The sequence below is a fragment of the Genypterus blacodes genome, unplaced genomic scaffold (genome assembly GCF_046128005.1).
Source record: "Genypterus blacodes isolate CSIRO-AG114 ecotype Tasmania unplaced genomic scaffold, CSIRO-AGI_Gbla_v1 ptg000240l_1, whole genome shotgun sequence".
In the NCBI taxonomy this organism is placed as follows: Eukaryota; Metazoa; Chordata; class Actinopteri; order Ophidiiformes; family Ophidiidae; genus Genypterus; species Genypterus blacodes.
In genome coordinates, this window is record NW_027467038.1 from 661,105 (window position 1) to 685,171 (window position 24,067).

At 45.3% G+C, this 24,067-nt stretch overlaps 2 protein-coding genes across 2 annotated transcripts; one reads left to right on the forward strand and one right to left on the reverse strand.

Moving 5' to 3' along the window:
• Window positions 1-2,574: 2,574 nt before the first annotated feature.
• Window positions 2,575-7,460, forward strand: LOC143016692 (ATP-dependent RNA helicase DDX39A-like). The gene is made up of 10 exons (XM_076171146.1): window positions 2,575-2,682; window positions 3,606-3,813; window positions 3,940-4,067; window positions 4,343-4,619; window positions 4,769-4,887; window positions 5,300-5,431; window positions 5,714-5,823; window positions 5,911-6,055; window positions 6,262-6,409; window positions 7,211-7,460. Exons 2-10 carry the CDS (start codon window positions 3,606-3,608, stop codon window positions 7,225-7,227), a joined length of 1,284 nt encoding a protein of 427 aa, XP_076027261.1. The 5' UTR covers window positions 2,575-2,682; the 3' UTR covers window positions 7,228-7,460.
• On the reverse strand, window positions 7,324-13,906 carry LOC143016694 (CCN family member 1-like). Its single transcript, XM_076171147.1, has 6 exons — window positions 13,716-13,906; window positions 12,398-12,611; window positions 11,422-11,669; window positions 10,546-10,699; window positions 9,846-10,024; window positions 7,324-8,841 (listed from the first exon to the last, which is right to left on the reverse strand). The coding sequence occupies exons 1-6, from the start codon at window positions 13,764-13,766 to the stop codon at window positions 8,536-8,538; spliced, it is 1,152 nt and encodes a 383-aa protein (XP_076027262.1). The 5' UTR covers window positions 13,767-13,906; the 3' UTR covers window positions 7,324-8,535.
• Window positions 13,907-24,067: the final 10,161 nt, after the last annotated feature.

Genomic DNA, 24,067 nt, shown 5'->3' on the forward strand with positions numbered 1-24,067 from the left:
GGACGTGACTGACGTGCTGTCGACCAATGGCAAGCGCGAACTGAGGGAGACGCTTGGAAGGACAACGGCACCGGCCAATCACAGTCGAGCTTTATTCTGCGGGGAGGCGGGACGTACAGGTGTGGGCTTTATATGAGTTAATGTCAGTTGATCTCAGCTGCAGGAGAGTGAAGGATGAACAGTTTGACATATTTGACATTTATTTTTTTAATTGATGGTCATTTGCTGCATTTCCGCATCACAGAAAACAAGCAGAATTTGTGCCAAAATTACACCTACACACACACACCTACTAGCTTTCTTGTAGAATAGCTTTTATTGTCATTGTACATGAGAATACACCGAAATGCATTTGTGCTGTACCTGAATCTTACAACAGTAATAAATAAACAACATAAATAAACAACAATAAATAGATAAATAAACAACACACAGTTCCATTCATACATTAAAACATCAACAGCAAGTAGTTGCTCAAGATGTCCCAATATTGCAGTTGACTTTTGGGGTAGTAACTTGTCTAATGTCTAATGTTTGATTTTGTTGAGTTCACTTATAGCCCTTACAAAGAGCTGTTTTCAGTCTGCGTGTTCAGTGATCTGTATCGCCTTCCAGAGGGTAACAAAGTATTTGTAAACAAATGCTTTGTAATTCGTATAACGTCAATGTACGAAAACTGTACTGTACTAGTACACATACATCCATTATCTATTATAACCCATTGTTCGGTCTGTGCGTGTATGTTTGTGTGTGTTGATTGAACATTTTCACTTTGTGGCTCTCTGAAATGACATAAAATAAGACAAATACAGACACACATAAGATGCTCATCAGTTTGAGCAACAGGGAAATTATTTTTTTTACTAATCTTGAAAACATGTCTGACCTTTCCATGGAGGGTGAGCTGGATCCTCCTGTGGCCAGACCCATCCCAACTATCTCCTTGTCCAGCTTCATTTTCCACTGACGAGGCACTAGTGCCAGTTTTGGTGGCACTAACTTTTTCTTTAGGCGTTCAAGAAAGGAATAGAAAGAGAACCGAGAATATGGAATAACGATGCAACCCTCAGGTGGTGGGTGGTGGTGCATGATGGGAGCTGAGCAGATATGAGATGGAAAAGTGATGAACCAGGGAAAATAAGCCAGTGAGAAGATGGAAAAGCAAGAAAAGAACCTGAAAATGCAGTGAAGTGGCACGTTGTTGCCCTCTTCAGCATAGATGTGTCCCTTCTTGGGAAAGCCTGGAAAACAGCATCTGTCACACACACAAATTGTTTAATCAGAGAACACAAAATCAAATGAACATTTTAATTTGCAAATTAAAATGGATGATGAGATATAAGAAGATGGAAAAGCAATAAACTATAGCAAATGAACCAGCAAGAAAACTGGAAAACCAAGAAAAGGCTTAACAAAAAAGGCAGCAAACAAGGTGCTAAAGGAGGAGTAAGACTATAGATCACTGAAAGAAGAAAAGCATGTTGAGACCACTGTGTCTGGGGATCATGAGAAAAGAAATGAAATCAAATAAGGCAAATTGATAAATACAAATAGGAACACAAATACATAAAATGGTGCTTAACAAATACAACTAGAAATGCATTTGCTGAAGAAAATGCGCTGTGATTGCAAACGCTGAACAAGCACCTGAAAGATTGAAGCCTGAATGCCTAAAACACGTTTGAATAGTTTCTGTACTTTAAAGAAGTTATAAGCAGATTGGGTGACAGCTGAAGCTGTCGATTGTTTACAAACAACAGGTGCTGCCAATTAAGCAGAGACACAGAGCTGAGTAAGCAATCACAGCAAATGAGGAGAGATATGCTGCCATCTGCTGGTAAAAATTACAAGATAAGGGGACCGACTTTTTGGTTTACTGTCCAGTCAACGCAGAGAAAACAAACAACATATGGATAATTTAATACGATACATTTATGAAACAACAAACCGGCAGTCATGACATTTATATATGCGCTCACTGATCAAAGAATTGCAGGGAAAATGTCTTTCGTTGTGATTTTTGATTCGCTATGTAAATAAAGTTGAATTTAATGTAGTAATTATTTTATAACGGTGGGAAATCATACACGAAACACAAACAAAGACCCCCTCGACTTCGCCGATTCTGACCAATCACAATCGCGGAAAAATGGACGGATGTTGGGACCGTGATGCATTCGGGTACTGTCTCCAACACCGTAATCATTGCAGATAGCTATTGAATAAATGCTAACACGAAAAGTATCCCAATTTATTGTTTCGTCTTTTGGACCTGGAATTATGCCTTCGCGTGCGTTTTCGTTATTTGTTATTAATAAGTATTAATATGTTAATAATAAGTTATTAATTTAGAACATCACGTCACTTTAAGCAAATTTACCTTTGCCCAAAAATGTAGTTCATCCGTAAATTATTCCTGATTCGTGGTTGCGTCTGCTTTTTCATCCACTGCAGCACAAAATACATGTGTCCTGGATAAAATATTACCTTCAAATCGTTTTCTGTGTGGTCCGTTTTGTCTTACCAAAGGCGTGCTATTTTCACTCACCACCCAAAAGATACGAACCCCCTTAGTGTCGGAAGTAGAGCTATTTACAAGGTGTTCCTGAATGCAGCATACATGTGTTCTCGCTGTGTTAGCTGAAGCGCTCATTCACACCGGCGGACAAAACACATCACAAGGTAAACGTAATGGGCAGTTTGTAGTTTTCACATCGCACTCTTGAAATTGTACAATAGATTGCAATGGAGGTGATTTCATTTTTATCTAGAAGTATTTGATTTAAATATCGCAGTAGCTGATCTTTAGATTTTCCGTGTCGCTTCGTTTAAAGCTATCCCGCTAGCTAATAGCCAACATTAGCTGCGGCTCCGATCGTCGCGTCATGTCGCAGTCGCATGAACAATTTTATTTCAAATTAGCCCGTTTTACCGAGCATTGGCCTTTGTTTGAATAAAACACAATAATAACTTTAATTAAAATAACAACAGCGTAGTACGTACCCGGCGTTTCTGCCGTTAAAATACACATAATTCCGTTGAATAGAAGCTACTAGCATTAGCTTGTTAGGTAGCCGGGCGGAATGAGGCGGACTGCAGAGCCCATTGTGGGTACGTGCGGCGTGTTAGCCGGTCGAGCTTCACTTTGACGGAACAAAGCTACTTTAGCGGGCGTCATTAATTGACGTTTTGCAAAGCCCACCTACGGATGTTCACGTTAGCTTCTTCCTTCATTCGTTCGTTCATTCATTGTGAGTCTCGGCTGCGGCCTTCTGTTCAATTTTCGCTCTGACGTCACGACCAAGACGATTCACTCGGTGTTTTTGATTTTATTACTAACATGTCACATTCTGTTGAAGGAAATCAAACTTAGCTGGTTTTTCACATTTGCTTTGTTATAAATCTGACATTCGTTTGAAATTTTAATATTTAAGTTTTGAATTTCGAAAACGGCTCCATTCGGCAGTGAGTGTTGGAGGCTGTGAGCTTTATAGGGGATTGTACCAAAGATAAACAAGAGACGGAGGAGCACACAACTAACCAAATGTGTTTCACCGTAAAGTTGTTTGTAGTCTCATGCTCAGTTTTGCACTTTCTCCCTAAAGATGGCAGAGCACGATGTTGACAATGAGCTGTTGGACTACGAGGAGGATGAGGAGCCACAAGGAGCCCCGGAGACTGCCGTCCCCTCAAGCAAGAAGGAGGTGAAGGGGTCCTACGTGTCCATCCACAGCTCCGGATTCAGAGACTTCCTCCTTAAACCTGAACTGCTCCGTGCCATCGTGGACTGTGGCTTTGAGCATCCTTCAGAAGGTGAGTACAGTTAGACAACACATATTAAACCCAAGCCGCATGTTCCTCCTGTTACTGTGATCACAAACAGTTATAAAACAATCACATGCTTGCTCATTGTTGCCCTTTTTTGTTTTCAAATTTCAGTCCAGCACGAGTGTATCCCTCAAGCTATCCTGGGCATGGACATCCTGTGTCAGGCCAAGTCTGGTATGGGAAAGACGGCCGTGTTTGTATTGGCCACCCTGCAGCAGATTGAGCCGATAGATGGCCAGGTGAGTTTATGTTGATTGTAATTTGGAGCCTCCTCCCTGTAAACAGGAGCAACCTGTTCCTCTGTGTTCTTCTCTTCTGTGTTGCAGCCTTTTAATATTGAGAAATCTATTCAAAGTTTAAGCCCTGTTTCATTTTGGATCTAGTTTAGGTGTCACTATTAATGAGACTGATAGTAATGTTACATTTTATCAACAGAAAATAATGTAGACACACACACACCACACACTGACACGTCTAGACTCACTCCTCTTCCTCCTCCTGCCCTGTATTCCAGGTTTCTGTGCTTGTGATGTGTCACACACGAGAGCTGGCCTTCCAGATCAGCAAAGAGTACGAGCGTTTCTCCAAGTACATGCCCACCGTCAAAGTGTCCGTGTTCTTCGGCGGGATGGCCATCAAGAAGGATGAAGATGTCCTGAAGAAGAACTGCCCCCACATTGTTGTAGGAACTCCAGGACGCACGCTGGCCCTCATCCGCAACAAGACCCTCAACCTGAAGAACGTCAAACACTTTGTGCTTGACGAGTGCGATAAGATGCTGGAGCAGCTGGGTGAGTGTGTGTGTGTGTGTGTGTGTGTGGGCCTCCCACCTGACTCCTGGCTGTCAGAGGAGCGCTGAGGTCGACACCATTTTCAGAGAACAGTGATGTCGCAGCTACATGCATGGAATAATTTTATCGTCCTCTCTCCTTCCCCGCAGACATGAGGCGCGACGTGCAGGACATTTTTAAGCTGACGCCACACGAGAAGCAGGTTATGATGTTCAGCGCTACGCTAAGCAAGGAGATCCGCCCAGTTTGCCGCAAGTTCATGCAGGACGTGAGTGATTTATTGGATGTGGATGAGGATGTTTTGGTTATTTGTTTGTGTAAAGTCAGAGTTAAGTGGTCAAGTCCAGCCCCTCTTTGCTTTGCCCACTTGTGGCTGTCGGTGTCATAAGTGGCCATAACAGGGGGGCAGAGTGATCCTTCACGGCAGCTTTGGTTGGGTCAGGACTCACTCTCGTCCTGGCTCTGCTGCTGTCCAGAGGAACAAACTCCACAGGGCCTCCGTCGCCGTCTCCCTGTCAAACATGAAGCCAGCTCAATTTATTTTATGGCTGTGAAACGGTCAAACTATATGGAATGTCTCACTGGTCACGTTGTTTCAGTTTATAGGTATTTGTACGGATGTGTGTGAGATGCAATCCAGACGGTGATATTTTCCCTCTGCTCCCTGCGTTGCTGTGTAGCCCATGGAAGTGTTTGTCGACGACGAGACCAAGCTGACGCTCCACGGCCTGCAGCAGTACTACTGCAAGCTGAAGGACAGCGAGAAGAACCGCAAACTCTTCGACCTGCTGGACGTCCTGGAGTTCAATCAGGTACAGACGCCACTCATCTTGGAGATACTGGGTTAATATCAGACATGTGGGCCGCAATGTATATGATGATGGTCTTAGCATTGAAAACATTTTACTGTGAACTTGTCTGCAATTACACTTGTGAGAAATGTGTATAGTTTTAATTCCTCACACACCCTTTGCCATCACCTTGTACACGTACCTATTGTGTGTAGTGTCTGGCGTCCAGTAGAGGGAGTAGTATGTCCAGGCTGTGTTCACCTTCAGATGTTTCAGCCTCTGGTCTCCTGTGGTCCCTGTTAGGTGGTGATCTTTGTGAAGTCGGTGCAGCGCTGTGTGGCTCTGTCTCAGCTGCTGGTGGAGCAGAACTTCCCCGCCATCGCCATCCACAGGGGCATGGCACAGGAAGAGAGGTGGGTGCCGATCGGGTCATCTGAGCTCTTGTGAGACCGGGGACGTTCTCTGGGCGTGTGTGATAACGCGGCTCGTCTCTCCCTCAGGCTGTCCAGGTACCAACAGTTCAAAGACTTCCAGCGACGTATCCTGGTCGCCACCAACCTGTTCGGCCGCGGCATGGACATAGAGCGAGTCAACATCGTCTTCAACTACGACATGCCCGAGGATTCTGACACCTACCTCCACAGAGTGAGTCCAGAATGAAAAATGAAACGCAAGATTCCATCAAGTTGTTAGCTTCTATGGAGGCAATGGGTAAAGTTGAAAGAAGAGAATATTCAGTTGGAAGTGAAACCTGTGGTCTCTAAATCCAGAATGTGGTGTCGGGCCTCTGGTCTGAGCCGCAGTGGAGCCTGCTCGTGTTTTGACGTCTAACTCCCTCCTCTGCCTCTCAGGTGGCTCGTGCTGGCAGGTTTGGCACTAAAGGCCTGGCCGTCACCTTTGTGTCAGATGAGACCGACGCCAAGACCCTTAATGAGGTGCAAGACCGCTTTGAGGTCAACGTAGCAGAGCTGCCAGAGGAGATCGACATCTCCTCCTACAGTAAGTTCTCCTGGCTCTCGCAGCTGTCCTGAACTTTGCCAAATGAAGCTCTTTGTCACCATCCTTCACTGTGCAATGCTGCACATAAACATGAACACCAGCGTCCTGCCAGGCTGTTGTTTATGGAACGTCACACTTTGATTACAGGAAGCAGGAACACTAACATGTTTAGGATACTGGGGCACGTAAATCTTAGTTGCCGTTTCTGATTGTGGGGTGTTTGCACAGCGGCATAGTACAAGTAGAAGTCTGACACTCACCACCTGGAGGATAAAGTGCCAATCAGTCTTGTCTGTCATTGCTGGTAAAGGAGCGAATGCAATCGTTAGCAGTGTGCAGAGCCGGTCAAAGTCGTAACATGTATACATCTATATTTACACAACCACAACAAAGTCAATCTTGGCTAAGGTGGAGTGATTTCGCAGTTGGATCTTGTTCTGTCGAGCAGTGATCAGGATTAAGGGTTTGAGCAGTGTTGTGGGGAAAGAGCTCCCCTGCCCCCCCTTCACCTCCGAGTGGAGAGCAGGATTCCCAGCACTGCTTGTGTGTGTGTGTCTGTGTGTGTGTTCATACTCAGCTGTTAACATATCTGCACAAGCAACAGTGATCAGAAACCTGGCTGCTTTTGCAATCGTGTACAGGAACATGAATAATTTGTTGTGCTGACACCGATGCATAAGTATCTGTGAGCGACTTGAATATATTAAATGTAAACTTCCTCTGTCTCCGTGTTTAAATGGTTCTTGCCGAGTGAATCGAATTCCACATTGTAACCTCCTGCCTCTCGTCTTTGTCTTTCAGTCGAGCAGTCCAGATGAGCCCGACGTGTGTTTCCATTCAAGCTTGTTGTGGCTGTACTTGAAGGAAAGGAACCCAACACATTTATGTTAACTCCCCCTCCCCCCTCCTCCTCATGTCCGTTTGCGAGTTCATAATGATACATGCTTTTTTTTTTTTCTATTTTGTCTGTGGGGTGTTTGTTTTAATGTTTCCTTTATTAATCCCTGGATTTATTGTTTTGGTTAAAGAAATAAAACGTTTTTATACCATTTCCTGTTGTTGGACTGAATTTATATTTATATGTGTATTTGTGCTTTGCCTCATGCCGCTCTGTTCCATCTGGCTGCTGAGCTCCAACTACCAGGAAACATAATTTGAAACGACAACATGATTTAAAAAAGAAAAGCCTGAGATGAAACTTGAGCAGAGGCCACTTTTATCACATGGATGGACCAACAAGACAGCAACACTGTCATCTCTCAATCTGGGACAGGAAAACAAACAAGGATTCAAGAAAGAAAGAAAGAAAGAAAGAAAATGCATGTACAAACAAAATAGATCCAAAATAAATGAATAAAGAAAGTCATCTGATGAATCTGCCATTTAAAAAACAAGAGGTTGGCATTGGTCCAGTCCTCACTGGAGGTTTGCCCCAGTTCCAGAGAATACTGCTCAGCGTCAAATTGAGCTAAAAGGAGATGTAAACCATATGTAAATGTAAATCTGAATGTTTCTTTGTCATGTCGCCATGCGGAGGCAAAGCACCATCAGTGCAGCCTGGGCTTCTTTGACAAATGCGTCAAATATGTACGTTTCTTTGAATAGAGAGTCTATCCACTTTATTTAGCTGGATGTCAGTGCATTGTGGGACGTGGGGTCAGTTACACCACAGTACATTAAGGTAATGCTTCAAATAAGACGTTCACATTAGAAAGCCTTATGCGTCGTCAAAGTTCAAGTTCCAAAGCTTCAGTGCGGAACAAAGTGCTTTGTTGCTCTTCGTCCTTCCAGGCCGGGACGGAGGGCCTGAAAACATTCGCACCTGAATCTCAGTCCCGAGTAGCGGACTTCCAGGGGCGCCTCAGGGCTCTAATTTAGGTCCCGCGTTTGTTCAAACAGGAGCAGGCAAGTGAATGTTACAATCCACTCCGGTCACACATACTGCAATGAGGGTTACCTCATACGATAGATAATAAGAACCGAGGCGTCAGGTTTAGTGCCTGTGGTCTTCACCGACTTGGAGCCAGATGAGCAAACAAAAAGGCCCCTCGTCTTGAAATGTCTTCATCTCCAGACCTGACACCATCAGGTCCGACAAAAAAAAAACCCAAACCCACTCGTCTGTACTAGTCGATGAATTTGTGCGTGTCTCCATACATCCAGTGCTGTGGAGGGAGGGCTACCTCATTGAGATGTGAGCAGTCGTCCCTGCATTTACATGACTGGATGAACATGGACGACCTCTGGAAGCGCTCGCCATCTGGGCAAACAAAGGTCACGGGCACTGTGCGGGTACGGCGCGGCGAGCAGCACCGTCCATCTGTACACACGCCGCAGTAGTTGGGTCGGTAGAGACGGGCGCTCTGGCAATCGCCGTAGGACAGGCGGACAGGTTCTGGAGCTTTGTAGGTCGGGGAACACTTATTCCCTTTCTGGTTTGGATGAGAAAGGCAGAGAGATGAGTGTCACATTGAGGACGATAGTAACAATACAATTGTTTGCCTCAGTGACTATAAAAGGCACATTTGCCAAAACAAGTCGTGGTGATTGTTGAGAACTTTCCAAGTCCAACTCATTGGGCTAAAGGGAGGACAAGAATACATTTGTTTTTAAGTGTGTATAATTAGAATAACACACTTTCTATCGGCTTTTCCGTCCTAGTATGCAGTTGGTTTATTTTCCTTCTAGGTTTTTTTCAAAGGAAGTGATTCATCTGAAGATTAAACTTAAAATGAACACTGGGATGAACGTCGCTCTGAATAGCAACACACCTATTATGTTTCTTGGCACCGGAGCTTTAAACTCAATAAGGCAGAGAAAGAAAGAGAAAGAGAGAGAGCGAGGGAGAGAGCCTGTGTGTAGAACATTGGAGGATTAATATAGACGCACCATTCCCTGCACTGTGAGTTCACACACGAGGCCGAGCTATGGACAGTTGCTTGGCAGGAATGCTGTTGCGGGGGGACTATATTTAAAAAGGCGCCACTAAAACACTGCTGAGTAAATCGGTGCTGCATCCAGTGGGAACTGGAACTTCCTGAACTGGACTTCCTGAAAAGTATCCTACCACCAAGATAATCTCTGTTCTTAAGCTCGGGATAAAGACGGCTCTGGCACTAATAACATATTTACTCAAGGCCAGAACATCTCACTTTTCATTCCTCACGGCACAGAAATGAGGGACGCAGAGCAAAAAGGAACAGGGATTGTTGTTTACCCCGCAGATACAGAAGAGGAGAGATAAGGAGTGATATGACCGCTCACTGATTAGCCTTATCGTGAAGGGGTTAGATTTAACAGTGTGAGAGATAAGTCGTTCCGATAAGTAATCATAGCAATAACATTTCGGTGGTCGACCTATGCCCTGTCTGTGTGTCTGTGTGTGTGTGTGTGTGTGTGTGTGTGTGTGTGTCTCAGCTAAATTGCTCCAGCGTACCTTGGCTGGTGTGGTTAGACCGTGGCACGGCCGCACCGTACATATTCTCGTCTCTCTCTCCAACTTGCACTTGGCATTTTTGTTGGTGATACGAGAGGACACGCCCATCCCACAGCTGCGGGAGCACGGGGACCAGTCGGTGGTCTGGACTTGGCATCTCTCCTTCAGGTGGTTCCACACTGAGGGGGGGGGGAGCGATGGAGAGACGAGGAAGGAGAGAGAGAAACAAAGACATTTCAACATTTATTGATGCTTTACTGTCATACTAGATTGTATTGGACTACACAGGTGTATCTGATAAAGTGGGCATGAACCTTTGTGAAGCTGATAATGATTTGTTGACTTTGTGTCTGACTGGTGTTGATTCAACGCAGTGGTACGTGTTGTGGTCGCAGTTAGAGGTGCCGTTACGCAAGACTGCATTGTATTCAAAGGCGTTTCTAATATTCCCAACCCATCTGCATACAAGAAGGTGACAGGAGACTGGAAACACCTTTGGATTCAACGCAGTCTTATAACGACACCATTCACTGTTGAGCTGAATCCACACTGAATTGATGGCGATAGTTTGTACACTGGATCACTATGAGCCGAATACTTTTGGCCTTTAATTGAAATCGATTGATCATTAATCAGTAATGAATCATCAGTTGTCATCTTATATAATTTGTCACTCGATCTTAATCCAACTCTCTCTCACCTGGCAGGTGTTTGTAGCCGTGTTCTGTCTCCCAGCCGCTCGACTTGACCTCCGCCAGCTTGTTGCCCGACAGGCTGGTCAGCAGCTCGTTGTCGGGCTGCGGTTGGACCGGGTGTTGTCCAGGTCGAGGATGGTGCGTCTGCGGCGGCGTCACCTGTGATAAGACAGCAGATGAAATGAGCCGGCGGCGTGTGTTTGTCGTTTCATGTGAGCCGCTGTCGTGTCTGCCTAAAAGGTCAGCTGAGGGCAGTCGGTCAGGGGAGACACTTCACACACACACTCCTCTGTGGCTGCATAGGTGCCATGATTTAAAGCACTCGTGTGTGAACTCTATGAACCATATCTAATAAACATAAACAAAGACAGCTTCTGGGTTTATTTTTAACCCTTTACTGCAGATTTCCTCTCCAGCTCCCATAATCCCCCAGTCCAGTTAAATATTCATAAAGAACACTGTGTCATTGTCTTGTTGTGGCATTCAGTCATATGCGCTTGTTCCTCAAAGATAAGAATGGAATGTGCACAAGACAAGAGAGAAAATGATGCCTGATTTTATGATGAGACAACAGTCTGAATCATAGTCTTGATCTTTGTTCTCTGGCAAAGAAACAAAGACCTAACAAAGACACAACATCAGCACTTATTCTGAACCAGACAAATTACACAGATTTCCTTCTACTTGTTTACATTCAGGGGATCGAGTTTGAGGCGGTTGAAATGCTTTAGGCACAGGTTTCTTTCAGATCACCTTGTCCTGTTTCTGGCCACAAATATATGGTGGATGCACTGCTTAGGGTCTCAATATTCACCACATAATACCTGCAAAAGCCTCCTATGTCCCCTTAACAAATCTGACTAAATGCCCGGTGTGATTACCTGATGTTTAGGTGGCAGGCGCCAGATCCCCTTGTGGCAGTCCACACTGAAGCAGCACTCTCCCGGGACCCTGACCAGCCTGGGGTAGGGGCAGGAGGGCGAGGCCGACGGCAGGCGGTTATCACAGAGGGGAGCGCAGCCGACAGCACCGTCGATGCAGGTGCACTGGTGTTTACAGCCGGCACGGAAGCTCTCTCCGTTCTGGTAGATCCTGCCGCTGTACTCGCACGTGCGTCCCTCTAATTTGGCTGTAAAGACAGGGTGAAGCGGGGAGATTACACCTGTGATCTCAAACTAAACATGACACAAGGCCCAAATCAATACAGATGGCTCATATCAAGAAAAAGGCTGCCGGTGTGAATGAGAGAACCGATCAGTGACTGGGATATTCTGGGTATAATCTGTATGTTGGGAATCTCAAAGATTGCCGCTGTGTTTCCGGTACGTGTCTGCTATTCGACAGCTGAAACCCGACCCACGTTTGGCAAAGGTTCTCTCGACTTTACCACAACACACACACACACACACACACACGTGACACAGCAACACCGCCACACCATGCAGAAGACCCCAAAGGCCTGTAGGTAGGGGGTCAGAGAAAGGTCAGTGGAAATCAGCAGACAGAAGAAATCAGACTCCTTGAGACCAAAGCATGGAAGAAACAGCTATTCATAGTTTGTGCAGCAGCGTTGGCACGGCAGGGAGGGAACGTGTATTTTTATCTCTGAAACCCCCCGCTTGCCATCATAAGAAGACTTTGATTTAATCTCCTCATTAGAATATCGCCTACTGTCCTCCTGTGATGTGCAAGGTTCTATCTTACTTGATCATGGAGTGTGTAGAAAGGTTCAACAACACACAACACACAATCCTCCTCAATCCCTCTGATTAAGTTTGTTGAGGTGCCGGCAGCCGTTTGGTTCTAACAAGTTTGTATCCTCTTCCCCTCGTCAGATTGATTCCCCCTCCTCCTCACCTCGACAGATGCCCCAGGCCATGGTCACGTCGTTGCCGTAGTTACACTCCAGGCCTTTGTGGTGGTCGCAGGGCACGGTGGGACTGCAGTCTTGGTTGAGCTGAGCGGCGCACACCTTGCAGCAGCCGCAGCCGTCTGGCACAGAGCTCACACCCGGAGGGCAGACCGGGGGCTCGGCCGGACAGTCGCACTCTGCTGGGCAGCCGGCCGTCACCTGGAGGAAGGAGAGGACATCATCAAGACGGAATTTACAGAGGCAGACACACTGTGGACCGTGTTTGTCTTTGTGTCTGGGTCTGGGATCATTTCAGTCGTGAAAAAGGCGAAACCGGAGACGTTGTGAACCATTAGAGCGACTTTCTTAAAGAAGATCTAACATTTACAAATCAGTTACTAAGAAGGTTTACGCCAAATGAAACAAACAAGAGGGCTGGATCGGAAAAATCTGAAGTGCTTGGTTGCTTCCCTTTGACTTTCCTCCCAACACTGAATCATGGATGAATTCCTCTGTGTGTGTATGCTTTGTCAGATTCCCCAGCGCTTATGACTGATTCTGAAATCTTACACAGACAAATCGGTGTGAGGCACCACAGGGCTTTGGCTCTGCAGGCCAGTCATCCCCGGGCGTCTAGACAGCTCAGAGTTTGTACCCGCGCCTCTGCAGGGTTTTGACTTGAGTCATAGGTCCGGCACCAGATCCAACCTGTTCCAATTCATCGGAATCAACAAGTCACTCTTACCCGGCGTGCACCAGCGTGTTGCAAAGCTAAAGATATAGACTTCTAGGACAAAACAGGCTCATAATCCGCATCGACAACATCAAGGGGATTATTTTCATTTTTTATAAGCGGGGAGGGTGAGAGCAACCACACCTCAACTCCATTTAACCACTAAATTCTTTCTGTTCTAAATGTTATATCACTAATGACCGGGCTTGTGTTTTTGAAGGGAAGGCATGACACAAACCGTTTCTTATAATAGATTTTGTTTACCCTGGTGGATGTTTATACTCTGATCATAACCTAGTAAACACATTTTATTTTGGAGAAAGGTCTGACACGTTGTTTACACAGCGGTCTACTGCTGTGTTTTGTGTACACAAGCAGTCATTGATGTCGAACACATTCGCTTTCAACCACATGTAACTCAAAAGTCGACATATTTCACACGTAAACCACCGAGAAATCGTGTTTTCTGGCAGTTTAATCGTTTTATTTAGCCACCACATTACAATAAACACACGGACGTGCCTTGAACAGCTCTATCAACCACTAGTAAGCAGAGTTCATACGAGTTTAGTGAGGAGGAATCATCTCACCTGTGCGGAGACGGCTGTTGTCAATAAAGTCAGGTAGAAGAGAAATGCCATGTTAAGATTTAAAACTTTTCCAAATAACAAATCACACAAAAAAGAAAACGTTCTTCAGGCTAAGATTTAGTAAACAGCTGTAGCTATTCACGCTTTAAGATTAAGTTTCTGTCGCTAAAGTGACATTCGTCCCGGTTATCTTTGTAAATTCTACCGCGGGGTTGAAGCTTCAACTGATTTATACCCACAACTGAGCCTTGGAGATGCCCCGCCCCTCAATATTCCCAACCAATCAGCGCGCAGGGAGCGGGTCGACAATATTTACATGGGCGGGGCCTTAGCTCCGGGTGAGCTCGCTGATTGGTGGGCGTGTTTTGGAATGAATGCAGCCATTCATAAAAGTTGCAGGGCCGCTCCGTATTTATTTTATGGGTTAAAACTAAAATGCGCCGGGCTCTTTCAAGCCACACTTAGGCACATTCCTGCCTTTGTGGCCAGCACTCTCCTAACACCAAGTAAATATACTCAGCTGGTCGGTGAGCTGCCCAGACGGCATGGGAGCGTGAATAAGACCTCCACCTTTGGAAAAAGAAGGAGGGGAGGGGGGGCTATCTGTTTTTCCAGACCAATCTAGTTGCCGGGAAAGAAAATTGAAGCGGAGTGTATTAAGCAAACAGTGGGATAATAGCAGTTGTGAAGAGTCAGTGAACACATCATCTTTTGTTTGCGTTAAATCATGTCCATCAAAGTGTTTTTTGTTATTTTTAAAAGGTAGATTTTCAGTTGTTTTGCTCCCAACGCTCCCATCTTGAACTCAGGTGTTCATGGCTGTTCCTATTATTCCTAACCGCACGTTGCTGACACGGGAATGATGAGGATATGATCACTTGGAAAGAATGGTCAAAGCCAGGGTGAAGGCAGGCTTATTGTTTTAGGGGCAGCTCATATAAACTTCACCTCCCCTCCTCCTCCTCCCTCCTCCTCCCCTGTCTTTCTTTTTCAACCACAGGTTTTCAGCCACACCTGCCCTAACACAGAGACCTCCTTTGATGAAAGAATGCAGGAAATGTGATAGGCAGAGGTCTGAAAGTTAGAGTTCCTGCTATGAATAGAACCGTAGAGCGGCATAGTTCTTCGTCTTAAACCTGAAAATGTCAAACATCTGCCTTCTGGAGTTGGTACTGCCGATATTACTGAGGAATCTCGGTACTGGTATGTTGGTAGTTAGAATTGTTTCTTCACTCTGCGACTAGGAGGTTTTGTTTTCATTTGTGCTTTTCTGATTGTTTTGAATGGGATAACATTGATTTAAGAATTGAACTATGAAGATGCATCCAGAAACAATATTGTGTTTATTGTAGTTGTTTGGTTCGGTATATTACGAGAACAAGATGAGTTTTGTCTCGGCTTGTTCGGCCCAGGCGGAGATGCACACTGTAATGAGTATCCTCCGTGTTCATTTGATCCTCATTACCTCCCACAAAATGTGTTTTCTAGTCTTCCTATGGGCCTCAAAGCATCCAATAAACAAAAAGGCAATGACAGCTACATATAAATACTTTAGAAAAGAACAAGCATGTGTATAAGATGGCAAACAAACTGATTTAGAATCTCACACACTGGGTAATGAAAAACAAGGCTGACTCTAAGTTGCAAGCTGTGCAGAAACGGTCCAAACACACTATAGTTCACTAGTCCTTTGACACTCTGATGTATGATGTATTTGATAAAAGCTGGTCCTAAACTGAAGAGGCTTGGAAGTGGATTAAATATCTTAGATGTTCTGGCTCATCTACATGAAGTATGTAAGGTTTATGTACCCAAAGTTCCATTTCAGTCTCTAGGATTGGGTGTTCTCCTTCTCCTAAACGTCTTGTGATAAATGTTGGGTGTTTTCGGGTCTCTTGCCAAGCAACACTCAGCCCATGGTGAGTTTGAGTGTCTGCTCCTGGTGCAGTGGCTCCAACACGGCATCTCCTCCTATGTGGGAGACAGATGGATACGAGTTACAGACACAGCAAACATCACCAGATGCTCGTCCTTCACGTTCTGTCTCTAAATGGCACGCAGACGTTTGGCACATTTGCTATTTTTATGACTCATTTTAGCTGATTTCACTCCTGACAAACACATTTCCTTCCAAACGCATAAAGGAACATCATGGTCATGCCAAGTGCTGGAGGAATCAAGACAGCGACAGGGTGGTAGCCACTTCCAAACCACAGACAGCTCTAACAAGCTGAAGAAAAGCACCATTACTGGATGTGGGTTTGTGTTCAATCAGTAATATTGTAAAATAATTAAATAAATCTAATCATCTGGAACATTCTCTCCCATGTCTTGCAGCTACCTGTCTGACTCCAGTTTCACTCAGGGGGGAAAAAAACCCCCACCAAAACGTTACAGGTTGTGGGTTGGAGTCCGGACTCTCAATTTAAAAAAGGAAACCGACACAGGAAGCTGTCAGTCAGAGCTGTACACTGTGACCAAGGAGACAAAGTCACGGCCCATCTATTTTAATCCTCCGGCGGTCATGGAACACAGAGAGCTCCGGAGGTCCTCTGCCTGCTCCTGTTTTCAACTTCTCCACTGATGCCGAACGACGGTCGAATCAGACGTGCAGAGAGGCCGAGACAGGAGCGAGGCAGACATGTCAAGCTAATCCTGTGTGATGAAGAAGATCAGTCATCTTTACAACAGGAGAGGAGAGAGGAATCACACACTGACTGGACTGTGAGAAAGTTCCAGTGAGCTTCCGTTTCCTTCTCCTCCGTCTGTATTGTTTTAAATTGCACGGGGTGATTGTGGGTGAGCGGAGGTGAAGATTTGAACCAGCTGGCGTTTGAGTCGTGACCCAATTTACTCTTAATTCAGTCGGTTCCTCTCAACGGATCTAAAAGTATGACACCCCTCAATGTGAAGAAACAAGAGTGAGAAAACTTTACTGTTGATCCTTTAGACCTACTTTATTTTACCTGACTATAGTTTTCTGCATAATCTCACCATTGTCGGATATACGACATGTACCAAGGTGACACAGATTAAAAGCTTAAAAACAAAGCGACGTGAGAGGATGGATGGCAGATGTTGTGCTGTTTCTCAAGGGAGCCGTCAAACCACGAGGTAGAACGCGATGCACGATATCAATCAATCACCGGAGAGACACTGCTGAATGAGAGATAGACGCCAAACTGAAGGAAAAGTTGCGAATCAAGAGAGAGAGAGAGAGAGGGGGAGGAAGAGAGAGAGAGAGAGAGAGAGAGAGGCAGAGGGGGAGGAGTGTGACGAGGGGGGACGACAGGTGTTTCATGGTAAGAGAGTTTGTTTTGTTAAGGGGAGGAGTGAGCGAGTACCCCGGTGCCTGGACTGAGCCTGGCCCAGCGGGGCTCTGGCAGTCTGGACCGTCGGGATGGTATTTCACACAAAAACACACTCCTGGTATTTCAGCTCGGACCACTTTTAAGGTCACATGTACCTAATTACAAGACGCTAAGGTCATGTGCTTTAAAATACATAAATACATACTGAGAGGCATGAAGAAACACACGTTACATAATATAATTCCAATGCAATTATCCAAACGAGAGCATGAAATTGCGGCCTGTGGAGGAGTCGTGTCCTGGGAGAGGAAAGGGGAGAGAGGGGGAGAGGGAGAGGGAGAGAGGGAGACAGAGAGAGAGAGCGAGAGAGAGAGAGAGAGAGAGAGAGAGAGAGAGAGAGAGGTGGTGGTGACAAGGTAATTAAACTAGGTTCTGCGCTGCTGCAGTGGAAAAGGGAAAGAGTGGGGGGACCTCTGTGTGTGTGTGTGTGTGTGTGTGTGTTTTTGAGCTGACAGGAAGGAGCAAGGTGAGTGTGTGTGTGTGTTATTTTTTTAATAACAGAACAGGGACTCCGGTACTTATTCTACCTGACAGAGACACAAAGAGAGAGAGAGAGAATGTTTCCAGACTGCAACTACACGTACGCACACACACACACACACACACACACACACACACCTAATGTGTTATGTGATATGTGCTAAATCTGGCGTGGGCACCTGGTTCCTGTGTTAATGAACTGTGCAGTAAAACTCACACAACCTCATAAAGTTACATAAGGCTGCAGGAGGAAACAGAGGACAGAGATCTGGACGAACAAAGACGGGAACGATGGAGGGACAAACTGGCCTGGAGCATTTTCTCCCCCTGGTGGCACTTTAAGATCAAAACAGAGGGAGAACGTCACACTATGGGCTCCATGTTTATGCTGGGTTTCTGTGTGTAAGGCTTGAAAAATGCACAGTGAATCTCTTTTCTTATTTTACCACAAGATGGAGCCACACACTAACGTATAGGAAGCATAACACATTCCTATGGTTGCTTATGACCAGGCACTTGCCATGAGTTGATCTGTGAAGCTAACAATGGCACCAAAGAGCCAGTGGAGCGGTGAAAGCTGATCCTGACTGACCACGGCTTTGGTTAAGGATGAGAGCAACACACACACACACAGAATACTGCAGGTTCATAGTTCTAATATGTCTCCTTACTCCATCATGGATCCCTGGCTGGTGTGATCCTCTCTTGCTCTCCTGTGGTGCTTCCAGTTCCTCGTCTTCTTAGAGAGCTCAGCTGCTCAGCGCTTGGAGACACTTTGTGGACGCTGCAAGCAACAACAACAGAGGGAATATGTATTTAGTCAAATCCTCCGTTTGCTCTGTGGTTTTGTGAGAGACGCTCTGTTTGTGTCTCGAGCGTCCCCTGGGTGCCACGTGATGGTGCTCGTGTTGACTTTGTGAGACCTCTCTCTGCTGGCTGCGGTTCACGTGCGCTCCTTTCCAAACTTCGTCCTCCCTGAGCTGTACTGAAACTCTTATCAGCAGACTGTGAGTGGGTGGGTCCTCTTCATCTCTCACTCTCATCCCGTTTTTCCCCAGCTCTTATTCTCCCTCCAGCTACACCCCTCTTCCACTCCTCCCCTCTCATTCCTGCCCTACCTTTCTGCACAGCGGGACAGAGGAACTCGGCAGCTTTGAACCTGGTTTTATTCGGAGCGCGCCCTCGTCTCCCATCACCCACAGGGTCTCCGGATTAGGCTGCTCACCCCCTCCCCCCCTTCCCCGCCTTTGAGCAGTCACCAGGGCTCTGAGCACTGACAGCAAGGGGAAAAGACTTTCCCCAGGTGGAGCAGCAGCACTGCCTGAGGACTTGTAAGCCTAAATATCCCCGTTCATCTGGGAGCAGGAGATTTACCCTTTGGACATCCGCTAGAGAGGCTCCAGTTAAATACACTTTGTATAAATGGAATCCGGCTCTAAAGAGGCTTCCCTGGGCACAGATGTAGTATACTGGATTTTACTACATCCATCCTTTGGTCTTTAATACACAGTTGTAAGAGAATGTAAAGGATCAGCTCATTGGTCGGAGAAATGCAGTGGCCTAATTGGCAACTATGTGGCTCACGCTCGGCTACAGAAGTCTTTTATAAACCCCCAAACTCCCTTATAGCCTTGATTAACAATCCATTTACCTGCCTGTGCTTGGAGCAAAGCTTAACTGGGAAAAAGGGGGTCAAAGCTTTGGTTGATACACTCACACACGCGCTCATTGCATCAGAAAAAAGCAAGCAGAGAGCTATTGGGGTTTGAATACGCAGTGAATGATGTCGTTGCCAGATCATCATCATCATCCTTCCGTTCCCTTACATTCTCACTCTCTATCCCCTTCCTTCCTCGTCCTTACGTTTCCTCCATCCGTCCGTATCTCGCCGCATCCTTTCCCCTTCTCCCTTCTCCCTCCTTCCTCATCCATCATTCCCTTTCTGTCCGTCCCTCATGGACACACCGCAAGCTGCCAAAATAAATCCAACCTTCCATCAACAGCAGCAAACACATATCTCCGTCTATAACATTTACACATAACCCACATCTCTCTCTCTTTCTCTCTCTCCCCCCCCCCCCCCCCACCCTTCCTCCATTCTTCATTTCCCTCTCCCCCGTTCCCTCTTCCTCCGCCTGCTCCGACCCCTACGGAATGGGGGTCTTATGAAGATAAATGACGCCTCTCAGCTTCCTTGCCGTACTCCCATCTGCCTCTTTCAGAGCTGCACGCTTGTGTTGGGGAATTCCCTTGGAATTCTCTCATTCCTCAGTGTGTTGTGTCTGACAGGTTCACAGGATTATTTTTGTCGGTGAAGAACAGAGGAAGAGTGTATGCACGGCTGGCTGGAATATGGTAAGACATCAGGCAGGCATGTAAGCGATTCCAAAGCTTTGGGCTCATCAGATTTCAATTACAGAGGCAATGAAGCAGAAATCAGAGGAGGCCATTTGTAATCCAGGTTATTCTGGCATCACGGCAGATTAATACCAGACACTCAAAGTTCCTGTTGTGGCGGTGCCAAAGCTAGAAACAAAGGCGCTGTGATGTCCTCTGTGTTTATGCTACAAACCAATAAAGCTTAATCTCCTGCAGAACTGAAACAAATCCCACAGTGCAAATTACAAGAAATCCAATTTATTCTCAGTGGAACGACTTTGTTGTGTCTTGATACAAAAAAGCAAAACGCTTGAACAGAGCTGAGGATGCTTCGTCTTTAGAAAATCACACGCACACTGGAGAAGACGGCCTGGAGTACGAGAAGTGTGTTTTACTGTGCTTGTTACATGTGAACGAGGAACACGAAGAAACGCAGTCAAGCTTTCATTCCTATTCCCCTGTCCGGTGCCATCCAGCAGCAGGGCATGAATAAGTCAACGAATGAGACAAGACTCTGTAAAACTCATTCATATATGACCGCTTGTGTTTGTGTGTGTGAGAGAGAGAATGTTTAATTTCAGAACAGAAGAGCTTCAGAGTCTTGGGCTACACACACACACACACACACACACATCCAACAACCCCTTAAGTCTAAATAGTTACCAAGGACACACTGCAGCTTTCCTACTACTGCAAAGAAATCTCATCACACATTCATGATCTCTGCTTCTAACGCCACACACACACACACACACACACACACACACACACACACACACACACACACACACACACACACACACACACACACACACACGTGGGCAGATAATCCACAAGAAGCTTTGCTAACCTTCCTCAGGCTTCAGGTCAACTTCAGCTTTTGTCACATTTCACTTGTTTTTTTTTAACCACCAATAATTTAAAAATATTTTCATCTTTAATTAAGCTTAGCCTACTGTGAAAGCACAAAGGATTCTGCCTCGGTGCTGCAGTGTTTGATGTATTTAATGAATACATTTGAGGGCTAAACGTGGTTTGTGATGATACAGAATGTGTGTGACATACCGCCGTGTTCTTAAAGCAGCAACAGCAACGCTGCCTGAATGGATGCAGTTAACAAGACCCTGCGCCCTCATACATCATTGTGCTCAACTTAAACCTGTTGTCCTCATGTCTGGACATTTCTTGCTGCCCCCTAGTGGTAAAAATTCCACCTTGGGTTGCTAGAAAACATAGCGGACAGGAAGAAATGTGTTACACTCTTTGTGTAGTATTGTAGTGTTGGTATGTAGTACACACACGATCACACTCTTCACTTTTTTGTGTTATACTTATTAGGCACCAAGAATCCCAAATAGCAAAGACAAGTTAAAAATGCTTACAAAATAAACGTCCTAGGTTAATATTGTATTGAAACATAAGCATTCATTTCCATTATTATATTGGTTCAAGTGTTATAGACTCATTTTTCTTGATTCTAGTTCAGCCAAAGATGGACAGGCGGATCACAGAGCCTGAAGGCAACACTCTCTCTTTACCACTCAATCTCTCCTACTGTCACAAGCTCTAAGGTGGTGACCCAAAGAATGAGATCATGAATACAAGCTAGCAAAATGGAGTTTTCCTCCACAGGGTGTCAGGGACTCAAGTGACGGGGCTGAGGAGCTCCGACATCAAGAGGGGAGCTCGGAGGAGAAGCTTCTGCTCCTTCACACCGAAAGCATCTTGGGATCCAACCCCAATTCTTTCCAATTGATATAAGGAGACTACAGGCTACACACAGGCTACACACAGGCTACACACAGGCTACACACAGGCTACACACAGGCTACACACAGGCTACACACAGGATACACACAGGCCACACACAGGCCCTGTGGCAGGCTTGAGGACCTTTCTGTGTGTATTTGTGCAAATGTGAAAACTGCCGAGAAGTGAGGAATATGAGGTGGCAGAGGTCAGGGCCGTCCAATTATCAGCCAAGCGGATAATTGGACAGCTCGGAGATCTCTTAGTTTCCCTTTCTATTGAAGTGAAAACCAAATGAGAGGAAGTGAAGAGATTCCTTTGATTCTTCAAGGTGTTTCATAAAGCGATGATGCAACCGGAGCAAAACGTTGAATGAATACACCTCTAGAAACAGCCGATGGAGAGTTTGGAACAATAGCCTGTTCGTGTGTTTGTGTGTGTGTGTGTGTGTGAGTGCGTGGGCGTGTTTAGATGACACTGGACAGAAACGCACATTTCCCCTTCACATGCCTCTGAGAGTTATAGAATTTAACACCATGAAACGAGTGAGAGGTGTATTTGATACAGCGTTTTGAGCTTGTGAGAGCGGAAAAAAAGAAGCGGTGCTGCCGTTTGATCCGCATGTCAAGGCCGCTCGTCTGGGAGGAGACGAGTGCGGAAAAATGAAAGGAAAACTCCAGGCAGCAGCATTTCTCTTTACTTTGGCTCCATGAAACGGATAGATTTGTAGGTGGTGGACCTGAGGTGGGTGAGCACACACACACACACACACAAGATGAGGGGATATGTGTGTGTGTGTGTGTGTGTGTGTGTGTTGATGCCAGGAGCAGAGTGAGAGGAGTTTTTTCTCCCCCTTTGGCAGGCGTCAGTCAGGATTCTTGCCTGTGCAGGTCGGAAATTTGCAACATTCCTGATCTGACAAACACCTTCACTGCTTTTCATCCTTAAAGTGATAGCGCCTGAGATTTCATATCAGGAAGTTATACCCAACAGGTTGCCGACATGGTTTTGTGTACATGAAAGCATTTTCGGGGTATTTGATGTTCACTTAGCACGCCGTTTACCTGGTAAGTGAAAGTCAAGTATCTTTAAAAATGCTCCACCAACAAAACAAGTTGAGAGCCGATTCGTTGATCTACTTGGTCAACCATCGCAGCAAGGGAGATTGGTGGTTGCCATGGATATGAATATATACAACTGTCCAATATCAATACAAAAGGTTTCCATCAGAGGGTCATGATCTTGGTGATGTGAGTTTTGGTTTTGTATTTGAGGATAAGATGGCTTTGTCCAAAATAAGAAGTCTTTAATTCCAAATGCAATCCACATTTTAATCTCCTAAAAATTGATTTAGTAGATCTGCTGCCCCACACTTTAAGCATTTTATGCCTTTTTATGCGGCTCGTGTTTTTAATCGCCCTGTTTTGATCGCCTTCCTTGCTGAATGTTGTATAATTCACGTGGTTCCTCTGTGATTTTATGTCACAGGGAGCTCAGTGCAACATTTCAACACGACGTGGACCAACCAAGTTCTATTCCACTCATTTGTTTCAACCAAAGGTGGATTTATCATTCCCACGCTCATTTTACAGTTATACAAATGGAACCATGTGTGTTGCCCTGTGCCCCAGGTAGTCGAGGCGGAACACATGGATTCACAAAGGTCAAAGTGCTTTGCTTGCATTCAATTAGCATATGATCGTTCACAAATTGAGTCATAATATGCTAATAACCTGCATTCAACAGCTCCAGTAGTTTTTTGTTTGAAAGCATCATTTATTTTAACAGCTGTGGGTTTATTAGTTGTGGTTGATCACTTAAGAGGTGCCATTGATATACTGGTGTACCAACTCAGATCAGCATAATAAATCATCAATAAACATTTCACATCAATATTTGATCCAGTAGCTACATGTTTATTTATACAAACGTTGCTTATGTATCTTCTACAGTGGATAATAGTGCTATTGACTCATGACTCATGACTCAAGTTTGTCTTTAGAATAGGATAGGATGGGATACAAGCAACAGTGTGTTTTCAAGCTTACTGGTTTCACTTCTGAAGCTCCCAGTCAAAACGCTGGAAGAGAAACCAGTGCACTTAATAATGCCCATGCGATGCAAATACCCAGACCCTCTTACCCTTGACCTCTCCTCAGCGCTCTGGCGAGCGTTAACGACATACAAAGTAGCAACTATAATGTTCCTCACTTCCTCTTTGAATCAGCCTTCCTGAAGCTTCTCTACAAGTTGTAAAAGTAGAACCTATATAAAGTATATTATTTGTTGCAAGCACAGAAATAATCTCTTATGTCCAATTTATTGATTCATTAGTTTGTTACGGCCTTCCACTTTAACTATAGCATTGCGCTG